This window comes from Citrus sinensis, chromosome 7 (genome assembly GCF_022201045.2).
Source record: "Citrus sinensis cultivar Valencia sweet orange chromosome 7, DVS_A1.0, whole genome shotgun sequence".
Classification (NCBI taxonomy): Eukaryota; Viridiplantae; Streptophyta; class Magnoliopsida; order Sapindales; family Rutaceae; genus Citrus; species Citrus sinensis.
The window spans coordinates 1,458,257-1,482,288 of NC_068562.1; the positions used below are offsets into that span (position 1 = coordinate 1,458,257).

Sequence of the window (24,032 nt, forward strand, 5' to 3'; positions counted from 1 at the left end):
TTTGAGAAAGACAGTGTGAAAAATCATATATTGTGCGGCACGAAATTATGAATTAAAAAGCAAGGAAGAAGACAGTAGAATGAATGAATGAATGAATGCAAATGTGCAATAAATTAATGTATTTTGTGATTTAGAGTTCACGGCGAGTGGGGACTCTCCTTTTAATAAGGTATGGTACCTGTTTTCACTTAAGGGTGAAAATTTGTATAAATTTATCAGAATTGAAAAGCTACTGCGCTATCCGCCCTCCATTTTCCGATATATAGAGGAATATTACATGACCAGCTAGGCATAGGTCCTTCTTCCTCACCTGTTACATAAATAGGTCGGTAGCTTTTAACAACTGTATCATATATGCAATCTTTTCATTGTCCTAGCTACTTTATGTAAGAAAATCAGGGATTTCAAAAATGAGACGCGAGTTCCTTAAAGAACTTGGAGACGTGTCAGTTGAATAGGCTGTACAAAGATGCTCTACGTGTAGGGTTTGGAAAAAAACAGTATTTGAAATCAATTATGATATTCATGATTGTAGGCGATTACTTAATTACTATAGACTCTTCTCAAAAAAAAAAATAGACGATAAAATGAACAACAGCTTGGCGAATATGAGTCCATTGTGCCCGATTGTCCAAGTGAGTTTTAAGCTTTTGAACATATATATAAAATAATAGTCCGTTGTAGATGTTGAAAAAGCAATTTCGAAACTACTATTTATTGGGCAACAACTATGGGATCTACTTGTTTAATTTATTAAAGAGTATACTCCAAATAAAACCTATTTTAAGAGATAGTGTCTCGTCAATTAATTACTCTCCTTTTCCCTTTCTATTCTCAACTAGTAATAACGTTAAAGCAAGGTGGTTTAAAGTAGAACAACTTTATCTAAAAGAGGAAACCTTTTATTTATTGGAGCCAACTTTGCGCTGAAATGATTGTCAGGAATTGTATTGAGAGAATCATGATATTCAATGGATATCTCTCGTTGAATTTATGGTCGTAACTCAGATTCTAAATAAAACTAATGGGCCAAAATCTTTTCCGCAAACAAGCCGTTTTGTTTCACTAACCCTTGAATGGAACTCTATGGCTTGAAATTGAATCTAATCAAGGAAAGGAAGCACCGAGAGAAAACAATTGAAGTGAACAAAGAATTAATGAAGGAAAAACGAATTTCACAATCACAAAGTGTACTAGTAGAGCACGCGCCCCTAAAAATAAATACAAAAGCAATAAATTGGTGTGGGGTCATTGGTCATTGTCTTTGAGACTTTAACACGTAATAGAACATCATCATCATCATCATTAGAAAGAAGAACAAGAACTCACTTTCGCTTCCCTCCCCGTCAATTTGTACCCTCACCATCCCCCAACATCCGCATTCAACACTTTTACGGACTCACGTTCTCGAGACTCGAACCTTAAAAATATTCAAGGAGAATATATAAAAACCTTATAGCGCGAAAATATTCTTCAAAAAACAGTAAGAATAATAGTAATAATACAGGATTGCCTTATGGCTCCCTATCGAGCTATAGATTTCATGTTGGGATAGGCCGCCCAAAGAAATCGAGAATTTCATCTTGCGTGATTTGTCTTGGTTATTAATCTTGACTAGTTTTCTTTAACAATATTTGGCACTCTACTTTCACTTAATTTTTACTTGTTTATTTAGTTTAATAATTTTTCCCACAATTTACCCTTGCAGCTGTTAGGGTTAATTTTATTTACTTTCATTGGTAAATTAAGAAAAAAGTATAAAGATCGTTAGCTTTATAATTGGAAAGAAGTAGATCGTTGCACTTACGAAGGGTCTTATATGCTATTCAAACAATGAACGGTATACATGGAATCTGGATATTCTTAATATCTTTTGCAGAAAAGAAAAGGGAATAGATTTGCATCTTATGTCCAATCCTTCGTATAGTGACAATTGTTGGCTTTTATGAGATTAGAGTTTCCACGGTGTGCATAGTTTTCAATAATCAAGCTGATATTTGATGATATAAGCCACAGAGATTGCAGCATGTTCTTTTCTTTCTTTTAGTCTTCCTCTCATGATTACTAAGAGAGATAGCTTAAATATTATAATTATAATTATTAGCTCAAAATAATTCTTTTAGAAAGCACTTTTTGGTATGCTTTCATTCATCCTTCTACTGATTGCTTAATTCCTGTGGTCTCGTGTATGCCAGAAAGAAGTGACGGATCCATGGGGGAAATTAAAAAAAAAACAAGATTTCTTGGATTTTTGGAGTTTTTGTTGCTTACTTTAATACAAAGATCAATTCTCATAATAATAGCGTACTAAAAAAGGGTATACTTCTTGGTTTCTGCATTTTTATTTTTGGGAAAATTAAACTGAAATGTTTAGTCTCATTGAAATCCATTCTTCTGAAATACTTGATTCTTTGAGATCTTGTTATGACACTTACCATCATTAGATTTTCCTCTCCTTATCATTCATTTACTTGAACTTTCTCTTAATTAACCTTTTTTTTATTTTTCCTTTCAGATGGAGCATGGAGGGAGAGCGTTTGTTTCTTGGGAAAATAATCTCTAGTAGTAGTAGTCATTCTCTTGGTCATCAACTTTTCTTGAGAAATTGATTTGGCAGTCCACAATATCTGCCTCTCTCTCTCTTATCCAAAATTTCTGAGGTGCTTACCTCATGAAATTTTCCCTATTAGTTTGTAGCCGTAGTGATACTGTGGCACTGGCGCCCGCACACTCACTTTTCTTACGAGTCATCAATTCCTCTTGCTAGCTTCCTATTGTCACACTCTAGCTATCACATTATCACTTCATATCTCATCTCCTACTATTTCTAGGGCTCCGGCTAAGCAGTCTAATTTTCGCTTTACTTTATGTCTTTACTAATTCTAAGACAAGGACTAGCAACCGCATCGAGGAGGAAATCCCCAGCCACAAGATTTTGTCTTTACTGTGTCCCTCTAAATTTCTTTATATTATATTACAGGGAGTTGCTACGATAAGGTACTCTGTAGTCTATACAACTACTATTATTTGTTCAATTTCGTAACCCTCGCAATCTTACACACATTTACAACCTTACAATTTTTTTTTTGTGTGCGCAAAACAACACTATGGAAGCATTTATTCGTGGAGTTGAAATGGGAATCTTAAAATTAAAAGTGTGAAGTGAGAATAGAAATAGATTATTTATTTATTTACACTAAAATGAGAGTGTGGAATAGAAATCAAAATCTCATTTATGTATTTATTTTTATCTTTGATTGAGAGTAAATTATTTTAAATCACAGTTTTACCCTTATTTAAATACTAGGGGTTTTAATTACAAAGTGAATAAAAAATATATTTGTAAAATAAATTATGTATTAATATTCTTAATTATATAAATCATAAATTTTTTATTAATTTTAATTTTAAGTAAAAATTATTGATAAGAGCAACACAACTGAAACATTATTATTAATAATATAGTACAAATTAATATTTTCTTAGAATAAACTATTCATTATTATTAATTATTAATATTAAATAAATATAATACTATTAAAATTAAATAAAGGCAGTAATATTATATTTTCAAATAAAGATAGTATTATTAATTCTCTATGAATATGATTATTTTTTAAAGTAATTTTAACTTAAAATCAATATAAATTATTATTTTAACTAAATATAATAATAATATATTTAAATAAGCTTAATATTATCAAAAATAAATGTAATATTATTTTAGTTTAATAAATATAATCATATTATATTTAATAAGAGAATGGTAAAAAGAGAAGAAGTGGGAGTGGATCTTTATGAGAGTCAAATCTCACTCCTTACTTTAAAAATGAGTGGAATCTATTGAGTGAGACTCACTTCTTTTCTTAAATGAGTAAATAAGTATTATGTTGCAAGAAATTTACATTTCTTACTCTAACAAGTAAACATTGCATCTAATGTTGCATGCACAGAGACTAAAGTTTGACGCTACTATCACGACTGTTAATGAATCACACTATACACCATATAATCATACTGTGCGTCGTTGTAATCCTGGAACCCAAACCTCCCAGCCGTTGCGTACAATGTATGGTTGGACTTGGACCACTCTTAGAATCATCCTCAGTCTCATATTTATTGCTTCTGGTCTTGCTTGCTCCGAGTTAATTACATTGTATCGCCACCATGTCAACAAAACATCGCATGCTTCAACTTCATTTGGTAACCTCGTTAAAAGAGGGCCCCCCCGCCGGGGGGTGGGGGGATTTCAATTTTCTATCATCTATTGAAACATAAATAAAAGATATACGAACACTTTCAATGGAGATTTGAATAGATCTATGAGCTTTCAATTACGAGTACTATTCGTATTGTAATTACTTATTTTATTTTTTTAATTTGAATTTTTGTATAGAAGTTGATAAGCAATTGAAATTCTTGTTTAATTCATCAAACTTGTTCATTTGTTGAGGTTATCGTGCATCGATTGTGAGAAGTTTTGATTGTTTTTCATAAGCGTGATGGAAATCTCACATTTCGAGTTAGTTTTTATAGTTGAAAGAGACACAAGATCATAACACTTATACAAGTGCGTCCAACTTCACCACCTGTGTAACATAGAAAAATGGATTGTCTGGCCTTCAACTCAAGGACCGATGAGCGTGATGGACAGAGATTCTTTCAGTTAGCTTTTGGCGTTAAGAGAGACTCAAGATCATCTAACTTAATTTTGAGTGATCAATATTTTCTTTTAAATTTTTACACCCATGGAGGATACACGTAAATGAAGTATATATTTCTTAAATACTTTAAAATAATTAAAACTACAATGAAAATATCCACCTCTCTCTTAGCTTTATGTGAAAATTGATGACACAGTTGAATATGCTCCCTTCCTTCATAAAACACTACAGTTGGTTATTTTTGTTGCGCTAAGCATTTTTATTTCTTTTTAGGCTAAAAAATAATGCCATTTTGTGAAAACAAAAATGACAGAAATTTTTAAATGACTCAAATGTCTTTCTTTTTTATTTTTTTAAATCAATGTATTTTGTTTTATTATAACAAAACAAGATAATGAAATAAAATCTCATTTCACTTCTTTTTTTTTTTTTAGAAAAAAGTGAAAAACAGAAAATGCCCACCAAAAAAAAAAAAAACTTACTAAAACAAAGTTTACTCGAGTCATTTCAGAATTTAGGTCATTTCCATCACTTTGCTTTTCTGTCAAAATAGCGCAAAATAGCATTTTTCTTTCACAAAAAGCTTGGAATATTATTAAATATAATAAAATAATACAAAGGAATCCTACATTTGAGTCTTCATGTGTGATGTATCACTCATCTTATTATTTTATTCTATCAATTAATAAATAATATCACATTAATTGGAACTCAAATTAATAATCAAATATGAAGATTTCTAAGGTTATAAAAAAAATAATATAACGTTATCTAGTCAGGCCGGAAATTGCTTTATGGTAGCCCATTCCTGACCTAGACTTAGAACTGACTGAGGATTATCTTGCCCAACGGGAAGAGCCGTGCTGCTTTTTACTCCTTTAATTGTTATTATAATACTGAAGCATTACTTTGCTGCTCATTCCTTCACAAAGTAAAATAAGCAGCAAATACAGAATGAAAATTTTTGTATTCTTCTCAGTTTCTTGGTTTTAGTTTGCTCCATAATTCATCAATTTCATATCTGTGTGATAAGGTGTTTCATGAGAGAGAAGCAAGATAAGTAATATTCATCCAACGAAAGCCATTCTTTTGGCATACAGATTTCACAAAACTGAATTGAAAATTGTCACGTATGGGGTGCACAAAACAGTTATCGTTTGGGCCTCTTTCAGGACTCGGTAGTTTGCAAAACCACTTGGATTTTGGAGGAACAGGTGCTATTGGCATTTGCCATCCCCTCAGTATCCTCTCTTTCTTATCTAGTAGTGATATTCAACCCTCGTATATTAACTCACAAGACGCCACTTTTTTTTTACCTTATTAAGTTTTAAAATCATCCTCTTATCCAGTGGCGGACCCAGAAACTAAAATGAGGGGGGGCTTAGTTTAAAATTTTTTTATTTAATTTAGATTTTTTTAATGTTCACTTGAATACATTTTAAGTCTTATAAACTCAAATTTTATTACTTTTTTTTTTAAATTCTAAATAATAATAGTAATAAATTATTTTTTTAAATGCGTGAAAATATCATTTTTCGAAGTAGTTTCCACAAAATATTTAAAAAAATAAAATAATGTGGCTAATGGGATTTGAACCAAGGTTTTGAAACCATTAAATAGCACTCTTACCATTGAACTACAAGTCTTTTAATATATAAAAAATGTGTCCAAATTCATTTATCTAACTTTTCATAAGGGGCTTGGGGTAAATTTAAAAGAAAATTTAATGGCCCAAGGGGAGCTAAAGCCCCTCCTGGGCCTTAATTGGGTCCGCCCATGCTCTTATCTCAAAGCGATCTCATTTTTTTATCACCATCTACTTCTAAATTCCATTGTGTTTAATCGTAACTATCTTTTTCTTTTCAAAAACTTGGATCAACACACTTAAATGCAAGTCTACTAAAATTATATAATATATAATCAATATGGGACACCTCAACTACTCAATAAGATTTATCCAATTAAATTTCATAGCTACAAAGAGAGTTTAGTTACTGTTAAATATCAAGTGAGTAGACAATTTAGTTGATGCTTTGAATCTATTACAGGCTTGATGCTTTCCTAAATTTATGAAAGATGATTATTCTTGAGTTGTCTCTCACATTGGTTAGTAAAAGAAAGATACTTAGGTTACTAAGTAGGATATGTCACTCTACACAATAAGTTAATTTTTTAGGTTGGATACTTAAAAATTTTAAGCCAACCCCCCCTCCCCAATAATTGGTATTAGAGCTAGACTTTAGTAGTTAAAATGTGGTGGTAAAACAACTCAGGTATGTGTCGAACGAAAGAATCGGATTTCGACAATGGTTTCGTCTGAGGGAGGATTATTGAGTTGCATTCTACATTGACTACACATTAACTAGTAAAAAAAGATACTTGGGTTAATAAGTACGGTAGACCACTCCATCCAATAAGCTATTTCATCAATTAAGACGTGGAGGCCTTGTCTATTTTAGAGATCAAACACCCCTATTATGATTCAGCCAAATTTCAATTATGGCCAATGAAATTTGTTTATTTATCATTATCATCATATTTAGGAGAGTGCAAGTTGCAAATTCTGTGACAAAATTGCTAAACAATTTGTTGGCGAAAGAATTGGTCAATTGGAGACTTGGAGTGGCGCCATGCGAGCACTGTCTAGCTGGTACCATTTCATGGTCCACAAAAATCATGATTAATACCTACTAATAAGCTAGTGCTCTGAATGTACTTCAACCATCCAACAATCTGCGTTTACTTGTTGTAGAAAAATGTCTTCCAGAGTAATTGAGAGACTAATTCAATAATTTTAATTTTTCTTTTTTTTTCGGATGGTAGCATAAATGATTAATTAATGAAAGAAAAGAATTTTAGGTTTATTCTAGATGTGCCTATAAAATATTTTATTTTATTTTTAACTTCGATGAAAGTGATTTTTTTAGTAAATTAATAGGTATTTATAGATCATTAGACCGCAGGTTTAATGATGGACTAATGCCCTCACTAATATTGAGAATATCCGCCTAACCTTAATATATTGATCATAGTAAAACATTATTTCAAACATTATATGTTACATTAATTTGTTAGAATTATTCTTAAAAAATATGTTTCATAATTCAATATCTAAGGAGTGTTTGGAGAATTATCTCCAACATTATAAATATTCGTCAAAATTTAAATGTCAAAACGTTTATTACAAAGGGAAACTCATGCACGCATAACCTTCTTAAGGCAATATAGGGAACCACGTTACACACGGGCGAAAATTTTGAGCAAAATCAAACTCATTCACATTTGATTGTTAATTCAGCTAGTATTGAATTTGCCTTTGGACAAAGCATTGATCACTGACTAGTTTCAATCAGGAGTAGGTCGGGCGTTTATTGCATCTTCAAAACGATGGTGAGACCCTACTCTTATCTCTGTAGAGGAATCATCGGCGTCTGGTGGGGGGTAGTAATCTAGTTTGATCTGCGCATCCCTGGCTTTCTTAGGATTTGGAGTTGGAGAAATCAACATCGACATGAAATGTTCGCGTGCAGTGCAATGTACGAACACTTTCCTCAGCATAATACAGTTGCCTGTCAACGCAGCTGCAAGCCTCGATAGACTCCTCTGGCTAACATCAGGGTCTTTTGCTGGCCAATAATCAAGCTCTTTCAATGTCAAATTCCCAATTCCATTCAACACAAATCTATCCCACGTGCTCAAATCTGCTGCTCTATAAGGCGCGGCTTGATTATGCCCGTCGGTATCACCAAAATCCAATACCAATTTTAAAAGCCGAGGATACCTTGTGAGGCAGCTTAATCCCCACGCTTTGTCATCTCGCAATAACTGCTTCTCTCGCGAATCTCCTTCCATCTTTATACGAATGTTCTCCAAAATGGGACATTCATCGAGACCAGCCACAGGCAAGGGCGTCAATAAGCAGCTTTTGAATTCGATCACAAATTGGCTCCAGAGCTTTGCATGATGCCACAGCGCCAAGATTCTTACAACAATAGATCTTGACCTCCACAAGAGTTTCGCGAAGCAAACAAGCCAGTGTTCTCAACCCATCAACTATAATGTTCTTTCATCCCTCAACTTCAAGCTTAACCAGCTTACTGCACCCTCTTCCAATGGCCACCAAACTCATATCACTCAAGTCCCCGAAATTCTTTATCGACAAAGACTCGAGCCATTTCCAGCAAGGCAACCCCATCAAGCTGCTTCCAATTACTCTCCAAACAAACACATGCAACTGTCCTAGCTTCAACACTTTCAAATTTACACACTTTGACTTCAGCGCTTCCAAAGCCGAACCGCTGCCTCTCACATTCTTTCCCACATCGAGAGCCAATTCTTCAAGCAGAGTCAAGCCATTAAACATCTGTATCAAACCCTCTTTACTGATTCTTGCATCCTCTGCTGTGAAACCGTCGTCGTCAGGATCTTCTCGCAGCGCAGCCAGCGTCGAGGTTTCGACCAGATGAAGAAGCGTTAACGTTCTTTTTTTTAGCTTTTCTGAAACTACTAGGAACGATTGCATTTTTTACTTTGTTATTACTTAATTAAAATAAGCAAAAATGATTCTACTTTGTTGAGTTTACGAAATCTAACATTATTACCTTTCTCTTTCTTCATTAGTTTGGTGAGAGACGAACAAGAATGGTAACTTAGTTGTTTAAGTTATATATTGATCTGAAGTATGCACTTGTTCGTTGTGAATAAGTAGCTTGGTTGATTGTAACTGAGCTTTTACACCCTCTATCACTTGAGTTCGAGAAAAAATGAAGAAAAATGTTGATTATTAATTCATTGCATGGTAAAATGACTTATGTGGATAATAATTTGATTTAGTTAATATTAGGATTTTTTATGATCATATTTACAAACTTTTAAAAGTTTGAGTACAAATTTTATTGTCGGAAATAAATAACCTTTATAAATTTTATAATTATAGAATTTAGATGCAGTGCTGATGATATAAATTGTGCTATTATTTTAAAGATTTTCTACTATGTGTATATGAGTGTATAGTTAAGATATAATTACATATTTATTTTCATATAGTAAAAAAATTAAAAATTAAAAATTGTGTGCTTAATAATAATTGAAGTTAAATAAATAGTACCAGCAACAGCAATCAAGCATGTAATGGTCAAAATATTTAGGAACATACATTTTTTTTAGTAAGAGCAACTTCTAAACTCACCCTTACAAAAAAGAAATGAAAGTAAACATATGAAAACTAATCAAGTACTTGGCATTCAGTCTGACATATAACTAACTAAAAGCTAAGCTGGTTATGTACACTATTAAATGCTATAAATAAGGTAGTAATGCTTTTGATGATAGATGAGTATGAATGTTGATGCTAACAAATTAAATAGGGTTGTGTAGAATTAAATTTCAATCTTTTTGATCTAAAAGCACGGAAGAACCACCATGTAGAATTGAGAAGGATTTTTCAACAAAGAACTGCTAGCAGCAGTTAGTTTCCTTGAGATGAGAGTACTAGTATAGATTGTAAAGTAAAGATGCTTGTTTCTTTTTCTTCTTTCAAGACATTAATACTAAGGTAGAGATACTTGTTTCTTTTTTTCTTTTTTATTTAAGACATTAATACTGTGTTGTTTTTCAATGCCTCAACAACTCGCTTCTGTTTGTGCTTGAGAGTCAAATTGTTGCAGCTCCAACCACAGTTGTAATAACAACTTAAAATTGAAATTTTAATATCATGCTTTTTGTTATGGTTCTAGTTTGAATCTCTATTATCATTTTGATCCCTAATTTTATTTCCTTTTATTCTATATATATGTATATTTTGTCTAAGAACGAAAAAGGTAATCACTTATTGTAATTGACTAGTAATTATAGAAAAAATCAAAATGGTTAATTTTGAAAAATCTAAAAACTTTGAACTAGTTAAGTAAATTTCCCCTCACTTTTGATGGGTGTAAAGCATTATATAATAATATGAAGCTATATTTTTCCAATTCTGAGTTCTCATGAGTTTTTAAAGATCTTATGCCATATATCTTTTAAGTGATAGTGTATTGGTAAGATTTAACTTCTTCATTTTTATTTATTTATTAACTACTAATCACTACATATATTTTTACTCATGAAGAAATCAGATTATGAGAGAATCCTAATTATTTTCCAATTCCCATCTTTTGACACTTATTTAATTCAAACCAAAAAGAAAAAAAGTGAGTGTGTTCAAAATTTATTGGACGAACATGTTTACAATGTGGTATGTCATTTTCAGCTAACAATATCTTGAGAATTATGAGTTGAGTAATGCTAAAAAGAGAGAAAGATGAAAGAAAAATGAAAAATTTTGTTCTCTCTACCCAGCCCACTTTCTCTCTTCATTTCAACACATTTTCTCTCACCTTTCTTTAGTTTTTCTTTTCTTGGGCTATGTTGTTATCATTTTAAAAGGAAGGTATCTCATCAGATAACCTTTTTTTTGTTTGAATGAATCTCATCAGATAACTTTAGTAACAGAGAAAAAGTAAAATGATAGGAAGGCCGAAGGCTGTTGCAATTTTTTTTTTTTTTTGATAGGAAGGCTATTGGCAATTGAAAGGCAAATCTTGTACAAAGTCGGTGATTCTGTCAGTCGCTCACTCTGGACCAATCAGATGTTTTTACATAGAAGTTTCACTTTTGCTACCATCAACTGAAACGCAACTCTTTTGTGTATGTCCTCGTTTGTATAAAATGATTCGTTTCACTCTGCTGTTAGCCTACTTATTAATATAAAAGTTGAGAATTATTATCATGACACTCATTTGTGAATAAGAAGACGCTTTTTCTAGTATTTTCACCTTGCAAACAGCCAGAGAAAACGTCTGCAAAATGTCTGATTAACACAACCAAAACTCTTCACGTTCCAGTACCATCACCTCTAATATATACAACAACCATTTTTCTTCTCATTCTTCTTCTCATTGCATGTTTATAAGCGTTCCAAATCGTAATTTCCATCTCATCATAATATCAATACCTTAAATACAAATCTCATGATGGACCCAAATATCAGACATAAAATGCAAAATTAACTACATGTATAATATACACAACCATTTAAAATCCTAATTGATTCAGATTCTTCAACCGAATAAGAACAGAAAAAATAAATGCATAAATTCATAGAGTACCAATACAGATGCAAAAAAATTGTGCTTGGCATCTCAATAATAAAAAATCAGTCAAGGATCTCCTATTTGTCCTTCAAACTTGTACAAAAACCATGCCAGCACCAGCCAACATTTGATGCTAACCTTTGCTATTCAACAACCGACTTCCTCGTCAGGATATGAAAGAAATCCAGAACTTCCAAACTTCCAACTACAGAACCAAGGTTCATGATCATATCTTTGTCGCATGCTTTATATCAAAGCCAAATAGGCTACATATTAAGAAATTGTCACAGCTGCCAACTCCCTATTCAGTCACGCAAAGACTTGTAGATATTGTTAGAATCAAATTAGTATGCTTAAGGCATTCATCACCACATATTACTAGTATAAATGCAACCACTTCCTTTTCAACAGCTTCTTCAAAACCTAAAATGACCTTGAGAAGAAACTCCAAAGAAAACAGCCATAACAAACATCATCTATCCAGAGCTGAGACCAGCAGTTGCACAGACCGAATCTGAGATATTCATAGAAATCCATCAGTTGCCCAGATTTACTCTCACCCTCGACTTATCCGTAGGTCTACGCTGATAACAACCTGGGTAATGATGTTGTGAACGGGCATCACTTCTCTCCCCATGTTCCCTTCCGTCCATCTTAGGCTCTCTTCTAACTCGCTGCTTCTTCGCTAGGCCATCAGATTTGAAAATTTTAGGTTTCTCCGCATCATAAGGCAATGGCTGAATGCCCTGTAAATCAGGCTCAGGAACAAACCCAAAAGGACGTTTCGATTCATCCATTTTTCTGAATGTAATTGATATCCTACAAGAAATGCAAGACGGAAGAGTAAATCAACTATAACAGTAATTAATACAAACAACCATTAATGAATATCACAAGGTCTTAACTTCTACCTCTTTGTAGGAACAGCAGGCACACAATGCTTTGCCACATCAGCTGCATTCCCATTTAAGACGAGAACAGATCTGAAAGAAATTAATAAGTCTCATGCAACAGAAAATCACAAATGCAGCATATAATATATAATTCAAAAGAAAAACCAAGCACAGTCCTGCAAAAAGAAAGGGGGTTGCACATCATACTTACCCCACAGGCAAAGCAATTGGAATTGAACCAGCAAACTCACCAGCACCTACAACCTTTAAGTTTGATCCAAAAACAATATTGCACTCACTGAGAAATGAAACAGTACAAAAAGGTCGAACAAAATCGTGGTTATCTATATGAGGTGGTATGCAGTCCCCTTCTTCATAGATGTTAACTATACAGCTATCCGGCACGCATGTTGGAGGAAGTACATGCCACTTGACCAGCCTTCTGATGATCACTTTAAACAGATGAGGCAGAGGATCCACAGGTTCATTTTGAAGAATGCCCGGTGGATTACCATTTTTATCCTGACAATAAAACCAAAAAAAAAATCATTAGCTTTAAAACCATTTACTAAAGTACATTTAATGATCATAATGTTACCAGATACAATTATTATCAAAACCCCATAAGAAAGTGAGGTTTCATCTTATATTCAACCATATACAAGCAACATAGTGAAGGAAACTCACAGTTGCATAATTATAACAGCAACCAAACTGGATAGTTATGCGCCCTTTGCCCCTCATCCACTTCTTGGGTGCTGAATACGTTTTCTCTGCAAATATTCCAACAATAATATTGTCCCTCAGCATCAAAATATGTACATAATTAAAATATATATATGGCACATTGAATGAAAACAAACCATTTGCAAGAAAAAATGAGCAAGGAATATCTCTTCAGTTAATCCATCAAATGATAAATGATATTTTTTATTTTAAAATTAAAAAAAAATGTTATAAAATCATCTCTCTCACAAAGCATATGAATAAAATAAAAAATCAAATGAAAAATAGCAAAGGTATTAGCTTTTATTAAAGATATTCATCATGAAAATGTGTATGACAACTCATTTTGTTGATTGAAGATCCTTTCAGTAGTATAAATCTGAAAAGTAGAAACCTAAGGTTCTTTTGTCAAAGAGATAAGTATCGCACAAGTCTCCTGGACTAGAAGACTATTTCCATGTCAAGTCAATGAAAGCTGGTAATATAGACACACTGATCTATCAATAAGTTAATCGTACTCTTGATCATCCAAGACAATAAGTAGATGTAAATAAACATAGCAAATTTAAACATGTTTACAATTATAGTAATGGGTGTTAGCTTAAGTTCTTTTATTCTGGTTAATTTGAACCATCTAGAATCATTAGTAAATGGATACTTTGTTCTCAGGCCAATCACATATTCACATGCATTCACACAAAGAATGGAGCAGTGAGCCCATAGTGATCACATATAGCTAGAAACTAAGAAAATATTATCAAAAGCATAATAGACAAAGAATAAAAGATACAGCTACAAAACCTTTGTACAAACTAATGTGGCATAACATAATTAATTGAATGAAAACATCACTTGGCCGACATGATTTATTTATATTAGTTCATATTTTATTCAATCAATCATGATAGACATATAAGTTTGTAAAAAATAGAAATTGTAGAAGAGTTTGCAGCTGTAATAATACTCACGGACTAATCACCTAATCATAATATCAAAAAGAAACTAAGCACAAAAGTATGATGATACAGAAAAGCATTTAGCTAAACGAGCATATACAGAGTGCAGTAACAAGCACAACTAACCTTTCAATTCTCCCTTTTTCCCCATCTCATTAAGCGTATGAACAAAGTCAACAATCCTCTTCTGTTCAGCTGCACTAAAAATACCCTCATGCAGCTCAAGTCCCGCCAAGATATTAACAATTTTCCCTTTAATCTTCTCCAAACATATGAAATCCTTCTTCCTCCTCACATGCATAAACCGCAAGTGCTCTCTCTCTTCCCTAGACAACATAGGCTTCTGAACAACCTTCGAAACACTCAACTCTTCCTTCAAAACATTAACACCATCATTCACCTGCTTGTTCACTTTACACTGCTCTTCTTCTCCCTCCTGCTCAAGCTCATCTTCCTGAGCCATGTCTGCCCAAGACATGCGTGGACTTGGGGTTTCAGCCAAGTGTGATTCAAACGCTAACCCACTACTTGCGGAAGCTTCTTGATCGGGTTCGGAACCCCCATTTGTCCCATCTTTCCAACTCCCCATTGAATTAGTTTCTGCAGCGTCTTTCCAACTCCCAAGAGAATTTGTATCACAATTATCACAGTTATCATTCATGCTCCCTGAATCGACATTGTTCTCACTAGTTGAAGCTCTATTCTTAACTACATTCGCAAATTCCCTTTCACCACCATCTAATTCTGAAATCCAATAAATAAAACGTTCAAAGAGAGAAAAAAAAAATACAATTCAGAATCACTAAATCCTAAGCAGGAAAAACTAAAATAAACTAATGATAAAACGTTCAAAAAGTAATTGGATCATTAACTAATGATAAAACGGCAGAAAGTTGAGATTATAAATTACCTGGGTCGAGAGAGTGGATGCGATCGGAGAGGGTTTTGGAGCAATTGTGGCAGAGATCGCGGCAGAGGAAAGGGAGCCACGTGGTGAGAAACTCGGAGGCAATTCTGAGTTCGGAGGATTGGTACTGAATAAGGAACGGATCCTCCTTTTTGAGTCGGTTGAGATCGTTGTTATTCATGGCTGCACACCGAGCTAACTCGGTTCAGATCGCTTGAATTTAAGCAGCTGAGTAACTAACTGGCTATAACTGTTCTGTAGGTGAAGACGACGGAGCGATACAAAAATAACGAATGGTGAAAGGTTAATGAATGAATATTAGGAGAACAAGGTTTTCTCCTCTTTATTTTTAGTGCTTGTCCACAAAATTAAACAACCGCATTACCGGATACCGATGTACAAAAGGAAAAAGCCAGGGGTACTTTTGGCAATCCACTGACAGGTCCGAATCCAATTCGGATTCTCGTCCTGCTAACTCGCAAGAAGGGGCGAATATATATGTATGAATTATGGAATAGAATCTTATCTTGATATGAGTTTTACTGAGTTGTTTAAAATTTTTTGTTATATATTTTTTAGTAGTTGTATATGGGTATGATTTAATTTTTTTTTATATTAACAATAAATCAATAAATGAGTTATTTGCTCATGATATGGTTAAATTAAAAGAGAATCATGATCCATAAATTATACATACATATATACATACATACGTATATATATATATATATGTATGTATATATATATATATATTAACTCTATTAATAATTACAATAAAAATTGATCAGAATTCTCTTTAATAATCTTATTATGACAGAGTCCGAATATTGACCTCACTTAATACTATATGAATATTTATTGTACTCTAAATAATAGAGGCAAATAAACACTTATTAAAAAGAGAATCGCATCCCAACTATTTGAGTGCATGGGTTGCAAATGGGATACCAACCCATTAGTATTTGTATCCATTATATTAAGATACATTTTTCATTAAGTTTGCTTTGCTCATATAAAATAATTCAATCATGTTTTTGAGTAAAATTCAAGTATTTTTAACAGTATACCATTGCAATAAAAATAACATCGTAATTCGTAGTTACTAAAAAGTGCTAGAGTTATTGTGGATGATTTCTGCGGATCTTGAATTGGGCAGTAAATGATTGGCCACAGCCTCAGACATAAAATGGATGCTCCCGCACGTGATCAAAGACACGAGCAAGGATAAAATACTCGGAGTAAGCACATCCAACCATTTGCTTGCTTGGTGTTGCCCGTAAGTCTGAAACTAGTTGAAAGCCAAAGAAATAACAATAATGAACACTAATATCCTCCAAACGCTTGCTTCAAATGCACCACCATCATCATCCATCCGAATCCCTTTAAAACCTTCAACAACAGCCACAACAAATACTTACCGTGGGCGACCAATCAGACTCAGACCCATCAGCAGCACCAGCGGCAGTAGCAGCAACGATGCCCCACAGCCAGTTCCTCCACCTATAACACCGCCGGACACGGTGGAAATACGGTTTCGTCGAGGCTCAAGAAGGCAAAGACAGCGGAGAGAGGGCCGTGGGAGAGAAAAACAACCCTTGGAGACGCAAGCTTCAGCAACTCCGAAGAAGTGGGAGGATATGAGTCTGAGTGAAAAGGCAATGGATCTTTACATGGGTGAGAAGGGTTTGCTCTTCTGGCTCAACAAGTTTGCTTACGCCTCCATTTTCATAACGATCGGAGCTTGGATACTGTTTCGATTTGTAGGGCCTTCACTTAATCTTTACCAGTTGGATGCTGCTCCTCTCTCGCCTTCCAACATGTTCAAAGGTTCATGAATCATGATTTGATAGTGTGCCTTAGTTCTCTAATTCTAACTCTTCCCCTTGTAGAAACACTTTCGAATCATCTAGAATATAAATTATAAAGTGTTTTTACCTTTATTATTGGTATAGTCCGTCTGATTTCAAGAATACTCGGAGATTTCAAGAATACTCGGACAAGGAACATCCTGTATTTTTTTGTTATCAACACAAGAAGTGAATACAAATCTAACTTTGGCAATTCAAGAAACTTGAAAACAACAATGTAGTAGAGAGTAGAGACATAACAAGCCTTGAAAATGAAATGGTACTCACATAACTCACATCCACACTCTTACTTAGAATCGAAGTTATTTTCTAAAGTGACCAACCTAGGGTAATGAAACAGGTGTACAACATTCTTTCATGTTTTTGGCCAGCTTGCTACAATGACTACCAGCAAAACTACAACAATCTAACACCTCTGCGGCTTTGTAACTACGCCGCACTGACTGGCTGAACCACTGTTTCTTTTTGAGTCTTGCACCTGCATAAGAAAATCTTCAAAAAGTCAGACCAACTTAATGATGCATATGCTTTTAATTCCATAAAAGAACTGGTACAGATTAGTTAAGATCAAAGCCACCAAACAGAGAAGACAGGGGATTCAGGTAAGGGGAAAAGAAGAATTTAACCATAAGGGACTTTAGACAGAAAAGCAAGTCAAAAAAGTACAGAGAAACAGATCACAATTGCATTGAACTGAAAATGTTGAACAGATAAAATAAGGAACAAGATCAGCTCAGATAGATTCAAATGGAGCCAACACAGATTTTAAATGATCCAAGCTTCACAAATTTCCCAAGGAAGAAGCATGTATTTCTGACAATCAATGAGGTTTAAATTCAATCCCAAATACTAACCTATTACACTCTGAACGGGATGCATAATTATGATTGTTGCAATTTGAGCACATCCAGTCTCCATTACGCCATTGCTTCGCTCTGCCATGTGAAAACATGCTTACTTAGGATATCATCAGAAAAGAATTTGTGAAAACCCTTTTGTAACAGAAATATCAAAAACAGAAAAGCCTCTATTATCACAATACAGTTACTGAACATATATATGTGAAATGTAAAATTCAACAGATACCTAAAGTCCCTATTATTTTTCATCACATACATGCCGCCAAAAAACCATCATCTCTTGAAAATTTATTCAGCATGCCAAATTCAAATTGTATACAGAGGTAATAATTGTTAAATGCAACCCCAACAGTAAAATACCACTGTCAAATCAATAGATTTTACTTTCTTCATTTACAAATCGATTATCTGTTTTGACTACAAGAAGCTTCCAAAAAACAGACAAACTAAAAAGAAAAAAATGAAAAAGGAGAAACACCTGATCATTTTAATTAACAAAAGGTAAAAAAGAAAGCAATTTGGGCCCTGTTTGGTATTGTGGCTTAAGCTACAGCAATAAAGTATTTGATAAACACTTGCTGCAGTGATTGGAAGCTGAGTTGAATTTATCCCACACTCATATACCTACAATATCTTTACTAATTTTTATCAAAGCTATTATTTAAAAATTATACAACTACACACTATCAACTTTTATTCCATAACTATAGCTTTTTTTCCACATAACTTATGACTTTTAAGCCACAACACTTTAATACCAAATAAGGTCTTATTATCTTAAAAGAAAATGAATTTTTTTTAAAAAGAAAAATGAGATGCAAAATAATAATTTACCCTTTTCCAACAAGAGAAGGCACTGTTGGTTGGTATGGAAATTGCATAGATGCTTGCCAACTTGGAACCGCACCTGAGCTTACACCTGCGTATGGAGCATATGCTCCCATTTTCATGTCAACTGCAGATCCTAACACTTGCCCAACTCCTGGATACATCTTCTGCTGTCCATTTGTCTGCACATTCATCCATAAAAAGTGAACAGGGGAGAGGAGAGGTTGAAAGTTTTTAACCATGCTACATTGGTTAGTATAATCTAAAATGCCAAACCAGAAAATGGTTACTCACATATCCTGAATTCAATCTCTTGTTATCCCAGTCATGAACAAACTCCTCTGAAGCCAAACGCTTTGTTCCAAGTGTTGTATACCCTAAAGAGAATAACCATGAGAAAGTAAACATAAGAAATAGCAGATCACTCTAGATGGCCATCAGAATAAGAATACAAAGACGAAGAGAGCATGCATGGTGGTCATTATAAAGGAGATGAGTTTATGAATAATATCAGGTCAAGTATAAAACTAATAAAGGAAAATGGGATGGGGAAGAGAAAAGAAGAGAGGAATTCTAAATGCCATTAAACTTTAGCAGAAAAATTTGTGTAATGCCAGACACATATATAATCTGTCACAGATACAAGTATCCGACTTCAGAATATAGGGGATCATGCTGAAAGCAGACTGCAAAGGCAAACAATGAACAATCATATTAACTACATTTTCAGATCGTCCAAGTAAAAAGATGGTGTCAAAGAAGAAATCAGGAGCATTAAAAAATATTTTACTACAAAATGATAAAAAACTAAGCTACACAATAAATGAGAGGTGTTTTGCAATGTGCATATCTAAACCCATCTTGGTGATGTCACATGTCCTCAATAAGGCCTAACATCAATCAGAAAACATGCATCTTGGCAAATATCGGAAACATTAATTGACATATATCACCAATATTTTCTAACCCAAAAACACAGCTAATTTACATCCAAGGTGCAAAAACTAGAGAAGTATTTATTAGTTTGGCTAGGAAAGAGAGTGTACCTGGGGGTATAGAAGCATTGCATTTCTTGCACTGAATTGAAACAAATCAGGATCAAATACAGAATGTGATATGACAATTTTCTTGTCAACAGCACAAGAATAATTAAATAGGGCCAGTATTATCATACCTGTGCACGTGAAGAGTAGTTATGGAAACCACAGTTGCATATCCAGTCACCATTGCGCCATTCTTTCATAACAGGAGGCGCTTGATTACTAGGGTTCTCATATGGAACTCCGGAACTATGGTTTCCAGCAAAAGGCCAAGAAGCAGCAGTGTTAACTCCAAACTTCTCATTCCCTCCCAATAACCAGCTGGAGCTCAAAGGAAGCTGTTGGACAGCACCATTGCTTCCTATACCAATGTTCATCTTTTGTTCCAGTCCTCCAGGGGCCCTATCAAAATAATGTGAATAAGTTGGTACAGAAGCTCCAGGCATTGCAATTGCTGGCATAGCTGCTATCTCCTTTGGTTGTCCGCACTTTTTGCACTTTTCTCTTGATGCATAATTGTTGTTAGTGCAACCTATTGATCCATTGCCACACAAACCCAACCCAAATGCAGCCACGAGGAAAGGAAGCCAATTATACGCACACCAACCAGCCCATCCCACACCAAATATACACATACAAAAAACATAAACAACTCAACCTAATTGATAGCAAGCTCCTGAAACTCGCTTGACAAAATAAAATAGAAATTAAAGAAGCAATTCATCTTGCCCAACACAATATAAGAATTGAAAAACAAAGAACTGCAAAAGCATCAACATTTGGCATGTAAGTTCACAAAATAGCATATCAATAGCAAGCCTTCAAATCAAAAGTAGGTGATCTAGCACCTTGAAAATTAACAATGTTGAGTCTGAAACCACTTCATTTATCCATGCCAGACTAAGAATTCCTTAATCTATAGCATGTTTAGTATATGATTATGTATTGTAAAACCATTCTCCTATTCCTGTCGATGCTCATTTCGCATAAGGTTTTATGAAACAAACTAAGAATTAAATACCCAAGGCTATTCGTTAGCCTATAAAGCAAGCGTTCAGCTTGGAAAACAATAAAACCCTGTTGTTACTAAAGTGACAAAACTGTAAAAAGCAGAGGCAAATAATACTATCCTGTTCCAAAATGGTATAGCCAAACATACCCCAGACTCAAATGTCCGATACAATGCAAATCTAAAATTAAAATTTCCTTTTCATTTTCTTTCTCACTTTGTCGAACAAAAAAGTGAAACTGATTACAGAGAACAAACACTAGAAGCAAGTGGACAATTTCAACTGATTTCAAGCTGCAATTCGTTGCGACATATTACCTAAACACGTGTTCTCTTTCAAGCTAAAATTGTCAGTATGTTACAAGCAAACCCAACGTTACCTATCATTCAGCTCTAAACACCTTGTTTATAAAACATGAAACTCTTCGCTACAACTCCTAAACCCTCAATCCCATCAACAACATAGCAAAATGTATTCCACCCACAAATCAAAATCATTTCCGTAAACATTAAAAACTAGCAAATCCGGAACTAATAATCTGAATAAATATGGAAAGCGAGAGAGAGACAGAAAGTAAATAGATGGATACCGGAGCAAATCCAATCGCCAATCCGAGGGAGCCACTTCGAGTCAGCAGGGGTTTTGGTGTCGACCAAAAGACGGGGCTGTTTGCACCTGTTGCAAAAAGATCTAAACGCGTAGTTTCGATTCTTACACCCATTGCACTCCCAGTCTCCTTCTCTCCCTTCTCCCATTCGTCTTCTCCGTCAAAAGTCAAAAGAGCTCAGGCAGTCAATGCCCTGATCTTTATATTTATAGCTGCACGGTACAGGTGAAATTTAGAGACAATCAGGCCAAGAGCATGAGGTGTGTTGTTGTTGTAATGTAGTTTTCGAGTTTCAGACAATTGAGTATTGACAACAATGGTGTCTCGATACCAGGGTCGCGGGATTTCAAGGGAGATACGTTTACCGCGGATCATCGAACATCAATCACACTTCTACGACTACGATACATAATTTATACTCGAATTCATATGGGCTCCTTTAACAACTCCGGTCTCCCGCTTCAATCAACTTCAACCCAAACCTTTAATTATTTCTTCGGCCCAGATACCACCTTTCTGCTAAATACCCCGAAAAAGGTATGCCATCACTTTTTTATGTCGGTCCAAAGCAACTAGCATTTCAATTAGAGTTATTTAATTTTTACCACTTAATTCATCGTGAAATAACAATTAGGTGTGACACGTATTGTACCATTATATTTTACCAATAAAAAATGATAAAATATTATTTTTCCCGTTAGATGACCTATATAGATTATTAATTTTTTCCTTACTTTAATAGGAAAAATACACATAAATGCTAATAAAACGTACAAATTTTCACCACTGTCTTGAAAGCCCAAAAATTTAAATAAAAGCTTATATTTACACAAAGAACCTGTAACATAAGGTGTCTGTAATGCATTTATTACAATAATTTTTCATCAAATTCAATATTAATTATTAATTATTGATAAAAATTAAAAAACAAATATAATTAACAAACAAACATGGACACAAACACTTGCATGCTTATATGCACATACATACATACATACAATTATACAAACAATCACAGACATTTCAAGTATTGAATAATAAAATTTTATATTTAATTGATAAAATACACATTTTTAATTTTTAATTTTGTCGATAATTAATAATTAAAACTAATTAAGTATTTAATTGAATAAAAATTATTTATTATAATTATTTATATTTAATTCATAATTCATAATTTTTTCCTCAAATTGAGGGCAAAATTGGTAGGTTATATGTTGATTAACGGACAACTAATAAAAAAGTAGTAAAATATAAGATTTTGTGCTTTTTAGTAGTAAAATGTTACGGTACAATATTTGTTTGCACTTAATTGTTATTTAACAATAACTTGAGTAGTAAAAGAAAAATTACCCTTCGAGTTAGAATATTTTCTATCATCCGACTGTATAAATAGATACAGGATGTGTATACTTCTTAGATTAAAGAATGAGAATGAGGAATTGCTACTATGTTTTTGTTTACTTCCAAAAAATCAATTGTGGACTGAGAATGAGAGTTATGGTTCCTAGTAAAATTAGAAATAAGGAATAAGACTTCTATTTTCAGGGGGATGTGTGAAAAAATGGGGGGATGAGAATGGGAAATAAATAGACATTTTTACCATTTAAGAAAATTAAATACCATTTAAATTTTAAATGTTAAATAATATATATATAATATTACGTCTAATGTTATAATAAACATGCATATACTTCCCTAAAGAATACTTAGTTATTTGTTTTAAGGGTATTATGATAACTTGTAACAAATTATTCCAATTACAATACAAAATAAACAAATTATAAGAATACAATTCATTCTGATTTTGATTCATATAACTCAAGCAAACAATTTATTCTAATTCTCATTTCACATTCAATTCAAACTCATTTTTATTTCTGCCCATTCTGATTTATGAGAAATAAACGCACCAACAATAGAGAGTTAAATTCCCAAAGCAATAAACCTTATGTAAGTACATATATTACAAGTGTCCAATCACATCTATTTCTCATATATTGTGACTAGCATAAATTATTATAATTATGTTATGATTTATGGAATTAGGCTCCGTTTGGTACAGCTTATTAAATAGAGCTTATAACAGTAGAGCTTATAGCAGTAGAGCTTATAGCAGTAGAGCTTATACCAATAGAGCTTTTGGACAAAAAGTCATTGGGTGTTTAGTTGTCAATAAAAAAAGTATTTTTGAACCATTAAACTGTGTGATATTTTTTATATTATATATTTTTAGAAAAGCTCTATAGCCTCTACTCTCAAAAGCTCAAATTTTGGGCTTTTACTAGTAGAGGTAAATTAACTTATTTAAGATAAAAAAAACTCTATTAAAAAAATAACCAAACGCCATAAAAAATTTTAAAAAGTACTTATACGATTAAATAAGCACTTATGCCTCTTAAATAAGCCATACCAAACAGGCATTTAGTACGTTATTAATGTCAATTATTCAGGGGTAAACTTGGTAGACTCTTTTATTATGTGATTAAATGTTATATTAATAAAATATACAATTTTACACCAACACATGAGAAGTTTGTATA

The 24,032-nt window shown here is 33.4% G+C and overlaps 3 protein-coding genes and 1 pseudogene across 3 annotated transcripts; 1 reads left to right on the forward strand and 3 right to left on the reverse strand.

Moving 5' to 3' along the window:
• Nucleotides 1-7,900: 7,900 nt before the first annotated feature.
• Nucleotides 7,901-9,186, reverse strand: LOC102626736 (F-box protein MAX2-like; annotated as a pseudogene).
• A 2,501-nt stretch (nt 9,187-11,687) lies between these two features.
• Nucleotides 11,688-15,619, reverse strand: LOC102616828 (RNA demethylase ALKBH9B). The gene is made up of 6 exons (XM_006466877.4): nt 15,280-15,619; nt 14,496-15,113; nt 13,375-13,460; nt 12,899-13,209; nt 12,706-12,777; nt 11,688-12,613 (listed from the first exon to the last, which is right to left on the reverse strand). Exons 1-6 carry the CDS (start codon nt 15,455-15,457, stop codon nt 12,331-12,333), a joined length of 1,548 nt encoding a protein of 515 aa, XP_006466940.1. The 5' UTR covers nt 15,458-15,619; the 3' UTR covers nt 11,688-12,330.
• Nucleotides 15,620-16,292: 673 nt separating this feature from the next.
• LOC102616056 (uncharacterized) lies at nt 16,293-17,216 on the forward strand. Its single transcript, XM_006466874.4, has one exon. It carries the CDS (start codon nt 16,593-16,595, stop codon nt 17,109-17,111), a length of 519 nt encoding a protein of 172 aa, XP_006466937.1. The 5' UTR covers nt 16,293-16,592; the 3' UTR covers nt 17,112-17,216.
• Nucleotides 17,217-17,313: 97 nt separating this feature from the next.
• Nucleotides 17,314-21,977, reverse strand: LOC102616338 (uncharacterized). The gene is made up of 7 exons (XM_006466875.4): nt 21,472-21,977; nt 20,007-20,404; nt 19,879-19,909; nt 19,127-19,209; nt 18,839-19,014; nt 17,999-18,079; nt 17,314-17,622 (listed from the first exon to the last, which is right to left on the reverse strand). The coding sequence occupies exons 1-7, from the start codon at nt 21,635-21,637 to the stop codon at nt 17,574-17,576; spliced, it is 984 nt and encodes a 327-aa protein (XP_006466938.1). The 5' UTR covers nt 21,638-21,977; the 3' UTR covers nt 17,314-17,573.
• Between the last annotated feature and the right edge of the window lie 2,055 nt (nt 21,978-24,032).